Below are 16,421 nucleotides of genomic sequence, written 5' to 3' on the forward strand. Positions count from 1 at the left end.
TACTATAAATGGCATTTTCTTGGCACATAAATGCACCTAAAAAAGAGAGTAAAGAAATGTCACAGGAGTATATGGCAAACGTAAATCCAATTTGACATTTAAAAATACATTCTCTATCACTGCAGAATTCTATCAACTACATTATGATACTGGAGAATTCTGAATTTTAGAAACCATTGTTTATGTTTTTACATATATTTTAAACCATTGACTTTAATTTCATACCCAGAGGTCAGATATGCTTAATACTTGGTCATGTCATCATTTTTGTTGGAAAAAAAAAAAAAAAAAAAACAACCCAAAGTATTATACCAAGTTTCAAAGATTCCTGATATGGAAATTTGACCAACCTATGCCCATACCCCTACCCCAAGACCAATAGTAACAAACTGAATCAGAACTGCTCAGAGCTTCAGAAAGAAGAGAGAGGAGTTCCTAGTGATGAAGAGCTCATGTTCAAAAGATACACATTCAATGAATTAATGAAAAGATGATCAAGAACAAAGAGAAAGTCCTTGGTAAGGATGGTGGGCCCAGGGCAATGGCATCTGGAAGGGAAATAGGAATATTGGGAATAGAAGGTAGCTCTCTATTGGACTCATAGTTGAATTCTTAGACTTAGGGAAGGTGTTCTTCAAAGAGTCTTTGGCTGTAAGGAGAAGGTCTGTGTAACTAAATTAACACAGGCCTGCAATAAACTCCTAGATTTCAGTGGTTCCCACAATAGCTGTTTATTGGTCACGCACACACACTCCGAGGTGTTTCCTGGTGTGGAGTTAGGCTGTTCTGTTTTGTGCAGTCACTCAGAAACTCATACTGATGGAAGCTCTGCCATTTTCATTAGGTGGCTTCTGTGTCCTGCTTAGTATGTGTTTCCAGCCAACCTGAGGACAAAGGAGGTGGGGAATAGGGTAAGGAGTATTGTTTGGGTCAGACTTGGAGGAGAAGCGTATCACTCTAGCTCACATTCCTTTGGTGAGAGCTAGTCCACATGTCCCCATATACATGTAAAGAAAAGAGCTAGAAATGAAGTCCCTATGTGCTTGCTAGAGAATATTGTATGCTATGGAAGGTAGAGCGCAAATTTTGCCAAACAGCAGCTTAAGTGTAATAAGTTCCCTAACAAGAGGTGGCTGTGGAGGGACACCAGTCATAGAGAAACTGGAAGTGCATTCCTGGCTGGGTTGACTCTTCCTAAAACTTGAGGAATAGTTGTATAATATTCCATTGTCAAACTACATCGCTGAAGTATTATAACCTTTCTTGGAATAGACTAGATAATACGTCAGAAATAAGCAGGGAAGAAATTTAAGGTAGGTTTATTTTATGGAAACAAACTAGTTTCTGTGGGGATCCCTGGGTGGCGCAGCGGTTTGGCGCCTGCCTTTGGCCCAGGGCGCGATCCTGGAGACCCGGGATCGAATCCCACGTCGGGCTCCCGGTGCATGGAGCCTGCTTCTCCCTCTGCCTGTGTCTCTGCCTCTCTCTCTCTCCTCTGTGACTATCATGAATAAATAAATAAAATCTTAAAAAAAAAAAAAAAAAAAAAAAAAAAACAAACTAGTTTCTGTGTGTCATTAATGCAATTGAAAAACAAAGAGTAGTCTCACTATGCATGGGTGGTATTATTTGAAATTACTGTATGTTTGTTTTGGGGGACTATGGTTCCGAATGTACTTCATGGGTAACATGTTATTCATTATAATAATGATGCCTTATAATGTGTAACACATTTTGCTTATGCAGATGTTTTCTAATACAGTTAATCCTCACGATAATCCTAAGAGAGAAGCAGGGTAGGACAGGATGTGATACTTGCATCAAAAAGGAGGAAACCCTGGAACCTATAGGGAAAGGAGCCTAGAATTTCTGAGTCCAGGCTCCATGCTTTCCACTCTGAAATCTTTCACAATTTAACTTTATCTTTTTTCTTGGAGGAGTTAGGAGCAGAAGAGCATCAACTTTGATCAGCCTCCCTGCTCAGTGGGAAATGTAACTTCCTGAGTCATGCATGTTGGGTGAATGCTTCACACAACATTCACATACCCTCTTGAGGAACACTTCAATCACAGGAATAGGTTTCCTAAGAAAACAGACTCAAATTTGGTGTATGGGCTTGAACTTAAAATATTGGCCTATTTAGAATCTTTGGTTTTTCTTTGCTTGTATTTGTTTATAAATATAATATAAAATCATATAGTGAGCGATCTGTGTTTTTGGTTTCTTTTTTTCCATTCGTTCCTCCCCTCATTTTAGTTAATATAGGGCAGTGATTTGTAAGGCATTCCATTGGAATCCTTAGCAATCTAGCAACTGAGGTTCATGTAAAATGAAAGAATTTCAGGATGAAATATGGAGGTTTTTAAGGTGACTACTAATGGAGTGACTTCTAAAGTCTTGATACTTTCTCAGTGGTCAGGAGACTGGCTAACGTGGTTGTTTCATTATGTCAGCAGTTTTACTTTGCAGTGTGACAAGCAGCACAGTAGCTAAACCGCTGCTGCCGGTGGTATTGAGCTATGTGACTCTAGCCCCTACCCGTGGTGCTTGGGAGTCATAGCACGTCACTGCAGAAAGAGAAACCACCTGCAGGAAGCTGATAAATAATTGTGTCTGATTGGAATATAACATGAATCCTTTGAGTCGCCATTTATTTATTTATTTATTCATTCATTCATTCATTCATTCATTCATTGAAGTGTCTTTAGAAAACAGCAAACTAGGTGACGGATCTCACCATGTGTCACATACATACAGATGTGTGCATATTTTCTCATCATTTGTGGTCGTTTCAAGCATTTCAGAGATTTATGAAAATAGAATATGTTCTAGTAAGGCTCAACAAATCTTCCAGATAGTGTTGTGTTTGCTTAGAGTTATGGTACAAAAAGGAAAGAAAGATTGTCAAGAAAATAAATATTATGAAAAGTCTCCTCCCCTCCTCCCCCAATGTTACTCTGGCTGCCTCCCTTCCCTGATGGCTGGCTGGATGTGTAATAACCCCTAGGCTGCTTTTGTATTTCCATTACTTTCCAATGTGGCTTTTTAGCACAGCAGGAAATGTGTTCTCTCTCGGCTTCCAAGTTCTATGTTTTCAGCCTAAGTAAATGTAAATCACTCCTTCTGCACGTATTTCTAAATAAATGATTTTTTTAAATTTGGAAACTATCTTTGAAATAAATGACTACCTTTATCACTCATCATTCAAAGGATTTAAAACGTGGGAATGAGTGATTTGCAAAGGGCATTTTCAATCAGTATTGTATTGGCTTGGTGTGTTTTTCTTGGTAGCAAGAACCATTCAGGAGGTAAGGGGAAATACTACATAAGCCCTAAGTCTTTTGCTGCCTTTTGCTTCTAATAACATTGCATTCTCTTAAATTAATATACAGTTTAAAGTGTTAGAAGCAAAACCAGTTCTGTGAACAGTATTCATCTTTGCCAGGGATCCTTAAATATTAACACACATCAGAGTTACCTAGAGGGCTTGTTAAAAAACTCAGATTACTGGCCCCACTTCTAGAGTTTCTGAATCAGTAGATCTGGGGTGAGGACTAATAATTTGCATTTGTAACAAGTTCCTAGATGACTCTGATGGTGTTGATCCAGGACCACACTTTGAGAATTACTGGTTTGCACTAAGTGTTTCTCTCAGCCAATTCCTCACTGCTAATTATTGGCATGTGATTGGAAATCCCTGATTCAGAAGCCTAGAAACTCTGAAATGACTTAGACATGTTTATTCCCTCTTAGCATTGTGTTTTGTTAATGTTAGTTTCTTTTTTTTTTTTTTTAATGTTAGTTTCTTACGGATTTTCTGCCGTGTGATTTGGTGTCCCAAGGGTGGTTGCTAGTATTTACCTTGAATTCATTTGCATTATCAATACATCAATTACAGACTGAGAGAAAAGGAAGGTAAAGGGATTATGGGGAAAGGAGGGAAAATGAGTGGGAAATATCAGAGAGAGAGACAAACCATGAAAGACTCCTAGCTCTGGGAAATGAACAAGGGATAGTGAAAGGGAAGGTGGGCGGGGCACGGGGTGACTGGGTGATGGGCACTGAGGGGGGCACTTGACGGGATGAGCACTGGGTGTTATACTGTATGTTGACAAATTGAACTCCAATAAAAATATACATATAAAAAAAAAGAAAAAGAATCTCAAGTAGCATGCCTTTTCCCCCTTTGAAAATGTGAGTACTACAAGTTCTCTTAACTGTTTTTTTAAAATACTCTTTGGTACAGTTTCATATGCAGATTTTAGCTCATGTTGTCGCCTGCATTATTAGAATTTTGCAAGCTGTTAGGGTGCATTCCCCATAGAGCATTCTATAAATGCCAGATGTTGTAGCAGCCAAATAAGGGAAGTTTTACACCAATTCTGAGATGGATGTCAGATACAATGGAAATAACTGTAGGAGGCTGGAATTAGGGAAGGCTCTTAAATGAAATATTACCTTTTGTTTGGGCTGAGAGTGTGGATTTTTGAGCCAGAAAATCTAGGTTCTGTGCAGCACTTACTGTTATGATGTGGGGAAAATACTTCCCTTCTCTGTTTCAAGATCCTCATCTCTCAAATGGAATGATAGTATCCTCTTAGAGAGCTTTGAGGACTGAGTGAGTTATCTACATGTTTCAAGCATGCTTTACTCTCAACACTGTTACTAATAAACACTACATCTAGGAGAAAGAATTCTGTGCAGCCTCTTGCCCTCTTTTTTTGGGGGGGGGTCATACTGCTAGTAGCAGTGGTAATACAATTGAAGTTAAGTGAAATAAAACTTAAATTAATATAAGAATTGGGTTCCTGGCTGGCTTAGAGCATGTATCTCTTAATCTACATTGAGCATGGAGCCTACCCACACAGACACACACACACAAATTAATACCAGAATTGTGCTACGTAATTATAATATTCAACCCCTTTTTCAAAAATTTACAAAATGCCATATTGTCTGTAGAAGAAAAGATCATTAATGATAAGCATTGTGCTTTTAAGATAGGATAGGTGGTTCATCATATATTTAATTTCTGGAATAGTGTTTGATGGATTGTCCACCAATCGCCCAGGATGATTAATATATAAAGTTAAGGGAAAAAATACTGACTCGGGAGACAAAGTATTCTTCACATTCAGAGCAGTAAAGATTAGGGAATGACACATATGGCCTCAAATGAATGCTGAGGAGTCTTCACAAGTGTGTGGGAAGTGATGATTCGGACAAAGAATCCAGTAGCTGGAATGCCATTCAATAGGTGAGATGGGGGAAAGGCTAGGTGGGCAACGTTGCAGAGAAGATCTAGTAGCTTCTCAAAATTGGCTAACCTGTTCCCTTCCCCCTCTTACCCTCCTGGCTCCAGGACAAACTATGTGCTTTTGACTTTTTAGTGTTGCCTACAACACCCAGCATGGCACTGCTCAATCAGTGTTGGCTGGTTTGATTTGATGATGGATGCCTTGCTTTGTATGATAGCTTTGGTTACTTTTCTTTATAAAGAAACCACAAGTGAAAGCAGTTGGAACATACTGGCGTTCACACAATAAGCCCTACCCTTTCTCTTCCTATTGGCTTACATTGAGGTCCGTATCTTTTCATCTAAAAATGCCCTCCCCCCAGTGTCAAAATAGAGAGATCTCATGATAGTCCAAGCGAATAATTTGTAGTTATAAATTTAAACAGATAAATGCAGTTGTAAATGAAAATATCGATATAATTTTGGTTCCAGTAAAATCTGAAACTTGCATTAAGGAGTGCATTTTATAGCTACATATCAAGAAAGTATATCACTGGGGCGGGTAGGATTGTGTGTATTAGAGTTGAAAATATTGATGTTGATTGCTTGTTCCATCTGGGTTAGGTGTATTCTTTTCTCAGATGGGAAGTTATCTCTCAAAAGAACTGAGAAAGTTAAATGCAGTATTAATGGAAAGTGACATTTATGCATGAATATGAAGTTTATTCATGTTTACTTAAGACTAGTAATCCCTTCACATGGGGTGTATTATTAGTAGTATATGTGACAAGGACTGGAATTTTGATGTTGGTCAGCACTAAGACGTTTTCTCTTTTGCAACTAAAGTCAAACCTTTTTTTAAAAAAATTAAAGAAATATTTATATTTTCTTAAAACATAAAAATGAAGGCATTTTTAGAGTTCTGTTGTATTGGCTGGTTGAGGCCACCACACACAACTGTACAACTCTGAGTGTATCAATTATATGGATGACATAAAGACGGCCCTATAGGCTTTAAGCCAGGCTTTTTTTGGAATCCAAGTAGGAGGTACCAATATTACCATTTTCTTCAAGTTTTCTTCTACTTCTGACTTTCACTCTATTTCATTCTGACTTCTGTTTTATCTGTTTATCTGGCATCTAAATTTTATTTTAAAGGATTTCATCAAATGTTTGGTAGCCTGTAACTCTATCAAGTATGAGGCGGTAAAAAGCTGTGTTCATACAAACACACAACTCTTTCTGTCCTCTGGGATTCATTATAGGCTATCCACTGGCCAGCTGCTCCATTGACTGGTTACCTTGAACTTGAATGTCTGTTGGTCTTGAATCACTTGAAATCTCTTGAATCACTGTTTTCAGAGAAAGATTTCCATCTGGGGGATATATAGTCCTGCATTTCTGAAAGAGAAGGAGCCTAGAGGGAAAGATTGTTGCTGAAGTCTCAATACCAGGATAATAATAATTTCGTTTAACCTCCTGTTTTCGTTCGCATGTCTCCACCCTCCTGTCTGACTGGGTCTTGGTAGGATGAGGAGGAAGCAAGTAGTCGGAGTCAAACCTCTTGACTCTGATTCATCCCACCTCTATTTGGTCTGATGCCCACACTTCTTGAGCTCCTCTGGAGTTCTGTGGAAAAATCTGTTAACATTTGCTCTGCTATCTCCCTCTGCAGGCTCCTGTGGGTTTACTCTTTCTTTATTCCTCCTTGCTAAATCATCCATCATCCTTTCAGCTGTTTTCCATATTCATGTATTGTAGTCATGGGAAACAGAGTTTGAGCTTTTTTTTTTTCCCTTCTTGCTGTATGGAGGGAGATTTTCTAGAAAATACAGGGCAGGAAAGTATTTCACCATCTAGAAAGTGGAAGTCTCACAAAGCCTCTTAAGTAGACCCCTTTTGTGCAGTTTTTCTCTGCTCTAGACTATCCTTCAGAGCTGCACCAGAGCTACAGTTTAGAAACACAGCCATGGCTGTCATTTTTATATCCCCTACATATAAGTAAGCTAACATTCACCTAAAGGTAATGATGCAACTGTCTTAACTTTATATATGATGTACCCCCACACACACTGATTCCTATTCTCTTACCCCTAGTCTTCCCATGTGCCTCTTCCCCATGCTCTGACCAAATGGAATTATCCAGTATTCAGTGAATTCAGCATGCTGTTTCATTCCTCCAGCCCTTTGTAGTTTCATTATCCCTGTATCTGCTGATGGAGTTAAGCTTCCCCTTTTTTCTGCTTGTCAAAACCCATCCTTTTTGTGGCTTTCCTCAATCTTCATTCTTTCTTCTTCTTCTTAGGATTTTATTTATTCATGAGACACAGAGAGAGAGAGAGAGACAGAGAGAGAGAGAGAGAGAGAGAGAGTGAAGCAGGCTCCCTGGAGGGAGCCCGATGTGGGACTGGATCACGCCCTGGGCTGAAGGCAGGCCCTAAACCACCGAGCCACCCAGGCAACCCCTTCAATCTTCATTCTTCTAGAGTCTTCACAGCTGTACCTTCGTTCATAAGAAATTTCCGTATGAAGCCAATTTATTCTTTTAAAAAGTGAATTGGTTTAAAGAAAAGTGGCCAAAGTACTTACTTTGTGAAAGTAAGTGGGAGCAATTAGGTGATTTTTTTAGGTAGGAAAGTAAATTACTTGATCAGATTTGCATTTTAAAGCATTTTAAAGCAATCACTTAACTATAGTGTATAGAATAGTTTAATGCTTAGCCTGCCTACACTCAGACTGTTTTTAGAACTGGTAAAGCAGTTTGGGTGAGAGAGGAGGAAAAGCTGCACCATGGTGATTATAGCAGTAATGGAGCAGAAGGGTCAAGAGGCATTGAGGGTATAGAATTAACAGAACTGGACCAGAGATTGAATATGAGAAATAAAGAAAAAGTCAAGGGAAATTATCAGAATCCATTTTATCTTTCCTTTAGAATTTACCTGCCTTCATAGACCACTCACTAATTTTCTGGAGTTGTTGACTCCTTAATACTCACTTTCAAATCAACCTTTAAACTTGAAATTGTTTTCTAACACAAATTTAAAGTTTTATTTCTTGCAGAGTCCCCAAAAGATTTAGATGGAAAAATAAATGCTTTTTTCAACATTTTTTTTGTTGTTGTAACTAATGTTTTAAAAAATATCTTGATTTTTTAAAACAGTTTTTATTATTGAAATATAATTGACATGCAGTGTTATATTAGTTTCAGATGTATAGGATAGTGATTTGACACATCTCTACATTACTCAGTCTTCACCACAATAAGTATAGTCACCATATAACATTATTACAATTGTATTGACTATATTCCCTGTACTGTATGTTTCATCCCCGGGACTTATTTATTTTATAACTGAAGATTGTACCTCCTAATCCCCTTCACCTGTTTTACCCACACCCACTCTTCCCCCCTCTTGAAACTACCCACTTATCCTTTGTATTTGTGGGTTTGTTTCTGTTAGTTCATTTGTTTTGTTTTTTTCCAGATTTCACATGGAAGTGAAATCATATGATATTTGTCTTTATCTGGCTTATTTCACTTAGCATAATACCATCTAGCTCCATCCATGTTGTCTCAAATGGTAAGATCTCATACTCTTTATGGCTGAGTGATATTCCACATCTTCATCCATCCATCAGTAGAAACAAGTTGCTTCAATATTTTGGCTATTGTACTTAATGCTGCAATAAACTTAGGGATACATATATCTTTTCAAATCAGTGTTTTCATTTTCTTTGAGTAATAAACCAGTAGTGGAATGACTAGATCATGTGGTATTTCTAACCAGGTTATAGATTTGTGTCTTTCTACTAAAATAGACTCTTGACTTAAATGAAGTCTGCTTTTCCCCTACTACTTTTTTGCATTTCTTTATCATTTAGCACTTCTTAAAAATACTGTGTTTCTTTGAAACATTTATATGCCTTCTATAGAGTAGGGCATGCAATGACAAAAAGTCATACTTATTTTTATGTAACTGTTAGGTTACTTATACTTAAATACTAAATTAAATATTGGTTTAATTTTTAATTTAATTAAATATTGGTTTAATTTATTGGGTAGTGTGCTGTGATACACAAAGGCTGTGTTATATTGTCAGTAGTGAAAAGGAAAAATGCCATAAACAAAAGCTTAGGACTCCATGGAGAATCAAAGTAGATGTTCTTCAGATGTTGTTTTACTGAGACAAGTTCACTGGACAGAAGCAATATGGTGTCACATATATTCCTTTCTATTTGAACCCATTACTTCATAAAAATAAGTACTGTGAAAGGAATATTATAAGAGCAAATGACTAAGCTAAGGGATCATTACATCTTGCAGCAGTTTTCCTTAGGTTAACTACAGTTGGGCAGATGGCTAAAATTTAAGGATTTGAAAATTATCATAGCTCATAATATTAATAAAATTCTCATAATTAATAAAAATGTAGTTTATATTAAAATGGTCAATACTAGTATTTAACATTTAACAAATATTTATTAAGTGAATCGTTGTGTTCCAAAAGTCTAACTTCATTCAACCCTTAAAATGATCCAATTAGTAGGTAATACTATTATTGTCATTTTACAGACAAGAAAAGCTCCGGCACTAAGAGAAAATTTATGTTCAGTTAATGTCCACATGGATATTAAGTGGCAAAGCAGAAATTCCAACAATATAGGATGTTCCTCAAAGAAGGCATACTATTGCATAATAGGCCCTAAAATTTATATTGATCAGAATTAAATATAAATTATGCTATGGTACCTTTGATTTTTATCATATTTAATTACAGTAAGTGATTTAATATATATATGATTTTACCTGAATTCTAAGTATCCTTTGGTAAGTCTAATATCCTTAATTTTTCAGGATTTCCTAAAATAAAATTACCACATGAGATGACATTTGTATTTATAATATTGCAATTAAAACAGATGAGGAAAACGGACTTCATATATTTGGAGATAAATTATATTTAAAGCTTCAGCCAGACCTTGATGACTAAATATTAATTTATGATTAACTTGATATTGTGCCTAGTAATATCAGTTTGTTCACTAGAAACCTATTTATAACATAATCCTACGGAAATCATTAGCACTCAGTTTGTAGCTCATTCTAGTGAGGCTAAGGAGGTTGAATATTGTGATTTTTGTGTGTGTGGCAGTGAACCAAAGGCAGCTTTGGAGTTCAGATCTAAAATCTGGACGTGATTTTTGTCATTCTGTTGTATTTATTTGAATAGATTCTAATGCGACAGCTAACAAGGTTGTGTGTATCTTCTCTTATCAGAATAGTACAGTAAGTTTATTGATAAGTTTTGCATATATTTATATATCATGTGTCCTTTGCTTGGAGACTGTCTCATTAAAGATATACCTCATGTTTCTACTTTTTTCTTCAATTTACATATATAAAGTTTTAAAAGACAAAAATAAGTTTAAATATAATGTTAAGATATATTTATAAGCCACTTTGTAATTGTTTCATATTTCATCTAGATTATAACATCCTTTTGAAAGGTACTGGTTTGCTTGAAGGGCCTCAAGTATCTTTTACACATATTAAGAAAGAATAAGGGGCAGCCCAGGTGGCTCAGCAGTTTAGCGCCTGCCTTCAGCTCAGGACATGATCCTGGAGACCTGGGATCGAGTCCCGCATCGGGCTCCCTGCAGGGAGCCTGCTTCTCCCTCTGCCTGTGTCTCTGCCTCTCTCTCTCTCTCTCTCTGTCTCTTGAATAAATAAATAAAATCTTTTTTTAAAAAAAGAAAGAATAAGTAAAGTATAAGGACTTTTTAAAACGGAGATTTATTTTCAGTTTATTTCTATAGTCTGAATTGGTTTTGCTGATTGCAACTAAAGTCAGAGATTACGGTCTGAGCAATGTTTCATATATTAAAGATCCAAGACAAGTCAAAGCACTTAGGCTTGGGATTCCTCTGGAAGAAATCCTGGACCAAGTAAAAAACAAATATTTTATGAGCTAAATCAGAGGCTTTTCCAGTCAGTCTTGAAGCCAACCAGCTGGCCTCCCATCTGTTTTCTCACCTAAGTTCCAGGACCAATTTGGATAGAGGCTAAGACACTCTTGACAGGCATTTGGAGAATGAAAGGATTCTTGTTTTCATTCCTAATATATTCCATTCTGTGTGCATTTGAATAACTATTTTTTGCATAATTTAATGCCTTTGGAAAACAGAATACTTGCAACATGGAGCCTGATGGAGGTAGAGTCCCCATGGAGGCACTGCAGACCTGAATGAGAACATGGCAACCTTGAGATGGGGTGCATGGCTCTGAGTTTGGCTGGGGGACGGATCTGTGGCCACAGTGAGTCAGATGGCAGGAGGAGTCCCTACATGAGCAGTGTCCAAGGCAAGGAGTCCAGTTTTTTCAGTTTTCTGCCAATCCTCTCAATTTTTTTAATCTCTACAAAACAATGACCTTAATAAATTATTTGTTAGAAAGCCACCGTAGCAAATAAAACTAGATGCCATAATGATGATAACAAGAGCAGATACTATTTCAGTGCTAACTCTGTGAGGGGTACTTTCCAAGTACTATCTTACTTAGTCCTAATAGTCCTATAGTGAAGGATTATTATCATCCTTATTTTGCTGATGGGGAAATCGAACTTCAAAGGGATTAGAAGGGGTGGCTCAGCGGTTTAGTGTTGCCTTCAGGCCAGGCCTGATCCTGGAGACCCGGGATTGAGTCCCACATCGGGCTCCCTGCATGGAGCCTGCTTCTCCCTCTGCCTGTGTCTCTGCCTCTCTCTCTCTGTGTGTCTCTCATGAATAAATAAATAAAATCTTTTTTTGTTTGTTTTTTTTAAGAAGGGATAAGAAACTTCTCCATGGTCCCAGGGGTGGTAAGAGGTCTACTGGGCCTCAAAGCCAGATCTCCTGACTCCAGAACTTATGTTCTTCATCTTTGTGGGATGCCTTAGAGTCAATCAGCTGGTCCTCTTAACTGCCTGTGGGGATAAAGGCACAAATCGATTCTGGCTCAACCTAAAATTTCTAGTAGGAGGCCAAACAATTAATAGTCAAACAACTAATCATTTGAATGATGTGTGGCTGAGGGGAAAGTCCTCAATGGTCTAGGTTCTGAGCAGTATAAATCCTTATAAAAATATGTTTTCGCATTGTAAAATAGAAAATAGAGATAGAATAGAATTTTGAGGAAACTGATCCCAAAATAAGAGTATCTAGGAACCCTGTTTTTGTTTTCTAATTTAGCAGACATTGTGCTAGTACCCTTTCTCACACTAATTAATATCTTTGATATAAGGAAAATCATGAACACGGGGAAAGGAGGTATAATTCCTTATGCAGTTGGATGCTTCCAATTATTTGTAGTCTTTTAGGAACTTAATCACCACTTCATTACATTAAGATGCCACTTTATATTGTCAAAACTGAAGAAGCACTTTCTTTGACTTCTTTGTTGTATTTTGGAATGTTTGTATCTAGGATCTATTTAAAAAAACTTAGCAGTCCCACTTTTAGGTTTTGGTCCTATAAAAATACTAGCATATAAGTGTGCAAAGATACATTTTTAAAGATGTCTCTTCAACTTTAGATGTAATAGAAACATATTTAAACAAATTGAATATCTTTAAATGGGGGGTTGATATTATGTACAATAGAACAACAAAAATAGTGGGATACATATATGTAAAATGGTTGTAGCACTGTTATTAAAATATCATTGCATAAAAAGTCGAGAAGCATAGAATGATATGTGAAATTTGAGTCATATTTGGTTAAAAATCCTATTGTGTGTGTACATATATGAGGGTGTGTATGTGGTGTCCTGTGGTAAAGTGTGTAGGTATAGAACACAATTTTAGAATTATTCATACCAAAGTATTCAAAAGTGAGTAGAGGTTGCAAATTGTGGGGAAACATGTACTTCTTAGTTTCTACACTTCTTATTTATTGTGTTTTGTCTTTACAAAAACATTTATTGGTTTTATTAGAAACCAAAAATAATATTTTTGTAATTAGCTTTACATTCAGTGCTTATGACTAAAACAATTTGCCTTTCCAGTCTAATTATCGTAATTTCAAGCTTGCTACCTTAATTACAGATTTTCCAACTGTGTCATTGATTCCTTTACTCCTCTACCTTTCTGTACCTGGTATCCTCTGTGGGGAAGGGCCTTCCCTTCATTTCTTTCTCTCTTTTTAAAAAGATTTATTTATTTATTTGAGAGCGCACAGGTGCGCACACACATGAGGGGAAGGGCAGAGGAAGAGAATCTTGAAGCGGACGCCCTGCTGAGCATGGAGCCAGACATGGGGTCCATCTCAGGACCCTGAGATCACAACCTGAGCCTAAACCAAGAGGTGGAGGCTTAACCGACTGAGCCATCCAGGCGCCACTTCCCTTAATGCTTATTTCCTTATAATTAGATTACTTTACCTTAGTAGGTGTCTCATACATAACATTTGAAAAATTAATAGTGTTTTATTTTTGTGCATTTTTTAAAAACAATTCCAGCTTTTCTTTATATCCTGGTTTACTATTGAAGAGTCACTTCTTCTTTAGGACAAATTGCCAACCTTGTGACTTCTAATCCACTCCTCAATTCTATATTGTGACTTCTATGTAATAACTGTATTTGCTTCCTCTGTTTTCTTATATAAACACATTTCAGGGGGCTTAAATGGGAGATGACAGTCCAAATAAAGTGTCTTTGGCATTTGCAATTATTTCATAGCATGATGCCAAAATATTGTCACATACAGTATCTCACATGACAAAGCTAATAAAGTCTCGGAGAAACAGAAATGTTTATAATAGGTTCCTGTATAAATCAGTCCAGGTGGTTTCCTTTTACAAGGACAGGCAGGATTATTTTCAATATGACAGAACGAGGGGAAAGAGTGAAAACCCAACTGATTTGCAAACAGCAGTTTCCTCAGTAGTCATCCGGGAAGGGAGTTCTGCTGTGTCACAAGTGACTGGTCCCTAGTTTTGAAAGAGAGTGAATCATCCTCCTTTGAAACAAGAGATAAGTGGGAGAGAGAGAGCCGTATAAAATTATTTTACAACTATTTCCTTTTAAGCTATGACTTCTTGAACTGGAATGTGATCCAGAATAGCTTCCCTTTGAATCCAACATTTGTCTTAAGCATTTTTATTGTCTCTATTTTCTCTCACACCATCGTACTTCTTCTCTCCCTCTGTTCAACAGATTTACACTGACTGGGCCAACCACTACCTAGCAAAATCGGGCCACAAGCGGTTGATCAAGGATTTGCAACAAGACATTGCAGATGGAGTACTGCTAGCCGAAATCATCCAGATCATTGGTAAGACCTGCCCCCTGGGAAAAACCATGAAAGTCTCTGCCCCACCCGCCTTGGTAAAACACAATTTCAGTTGAATGCATATGAACTTGGTCCGTGTGTCTCTGAGATTAATGTAGCTCTCCCTCGATTTAATTAAAAATGTTTATGTGAGAATGTTTGAAAAAAGCAGTTTGACTATACTTTTAAATGGCTAGAACTGTATCTTTACATACACTGAATTGTCAGAAATGAATGCTTCATTAAACCATATGTCTGCCATGTGTGCATTTCGTTAGCTGGAGCAACTCATACACTCTGAGATTCCTTGAAACTGTATCCTGATCCAGCAGGGACAATTGTGAAAGGTTTCATGTCAGCAGTCATTTGGCACAGGCTAAAGAATTAGCAGCAACTTCCTTCTCACTCACTTTTTTTTTTTTTTTTTTGCCTGATTTGTGCATATGGAATTGGCGGCTGCTAACAAGTGTGTCCTCTTGTACACGGCTCGGGAGACAGAGTGAATGTAGCAGCAGCATTGTGCTTGTTTTTGTTTTTGTTTTTGTTTTTTCTTAGTCTCCTTTTTTTTTTGTGTTTCACTTCATTGCTTAAGCATGTCATTCTTTTTTTCTCTCTTTTATTTATTTCTTGGCTTTAGCAAATGAAAAAGTTGAAGATATCAATGGATGTCCTAGGAGTCAATCTCAGATGGTAAGAAACATATTTATTCTAAAATATAATGCTTATCTTCACTTTTGATTAAATTGCTTTTGTAAATGGACTAGAAATTTCTTTTGCATGCCTTCCTGCTTAAGAAACCATTTGATCACATGCTGTCATATGTATTTCTTTGGGAACAATATATGAACAAGTGATAGCGTCAGCACAGTTGAATATGTATGACTCCTGAAAAACATAGATCTCCAAGTTGTTATCAGATCTTTACTTTTTGTTGTTGTTGTCCTGATGTCTGAATAATTTAACACTGGTTTTGGTGGCAGTAAATCCCATCTTAAGTGGAGCTTTTATGTCTGAGCAACTGGTTTGAAGAACAGAACTTGCCATGTACATCTTAAAAATATATAAATGGTGTTTTCTTTGTTCCTAACAAAGTCCAGTGTAAACACATGGGCTCTTCAGCACTTTTGGAAATAGCTGCAAAGGCATGCTGCTGGGAGTTTTCTGAGCAGTGACTGATCATGAGATATGATTCATAGCCTTTTCCAGAAAGCTGTTGATCTAGGGGTCTGTGTCTTTCCAAGCCCTCTTTTTGTCTTTAGCAACTGGTAAAGCTTAAGGTTTTGTAATAAAAGAAAAATAGATTGATAAACCACTGAGGAAAAAGAACTCACTGCTCTCTTGATTAAATAGCTACAACTTAATTTTATAGGACAACATGAAGTACAAATACCTTCATTAAAGTTATATCTGTGGATATAATCAGGAATGATAGCCAAAATCAATAAGATGAGGCTTCCTTCAAAACTCTTTTTAACACGAATAGGCATTTTAAGTGACTGTGATGAGTTCTTAATTATCAGAGACTGGAAGTGGAAAAAAAAGTGAACTCTTTTGACATGCTTACTTGCTTTATCTAATGTCAGAGAACTGAAATCCAAAATAATTAAAGGAATGTATTCTTAAAGAGTGATTAACTAGCATGTCTGGTGTGTGTGATTAATAAACATTTTAAGGAACTATTACAGTGTCATAAACTCTGTATAACTATTGTGAAAAAATCACTATAAAAAACAATTTTCTGTAAAATACTTCAGTTTTAAAGAAATTCCTGATCTAATTACTCTGGGCATAAGCATGACTCTTTAGAAATTAATTATAGTTTTACTGAAAATAATTATAATACCATCAGACTCTCCTAAAATAATAGCTGTGTGATACT

The 16,421-nt window shown here is 36.8% G+C and overlaps 1 protein-coding gene across 16 annotated transcripts in view; it reads left to right on the plus strand.

Moving 5' to 3' along the window:
- Nucleotides 1-16,421, plus strand: part of NAV3 (neuron navigator 3) — a 1,006,607-nt gene that overhangs the window by 737,752 nt on the left and 252,434 nt on the right. For all 16 annotated transcript variants that reach the window (XM_077845591.1, XM_077845595.1, XM_077845596.1 and 13 more), the window contains 2 exons: nt 14,428-14,545; nt 15,180-15,232. In XM_077845591.1, the coding sequence (XP_077701717.1) occupies nt 14,428-14,545; nt 15,180-15,232 (171 nt within the window). The remainder of the gene's footprint in view (nt 1-14,427; nt 14,546-15,179; nt 15,233-16,421) is intronic.

This window comes from Canis aureus, chromosome 13 (genome assembly GCF_053574225.1).
Source record: "Canis aureus isolate CA01 chromosome 13, VMU_Caureus_v.1.0, whole genome shotgun sequence".
Classification (NCBI taxonomy): Eukaryota; Metazoa; Chordata; class Mammalia; order Carnivora; family Canidae; genus Canis; species Canis aureus.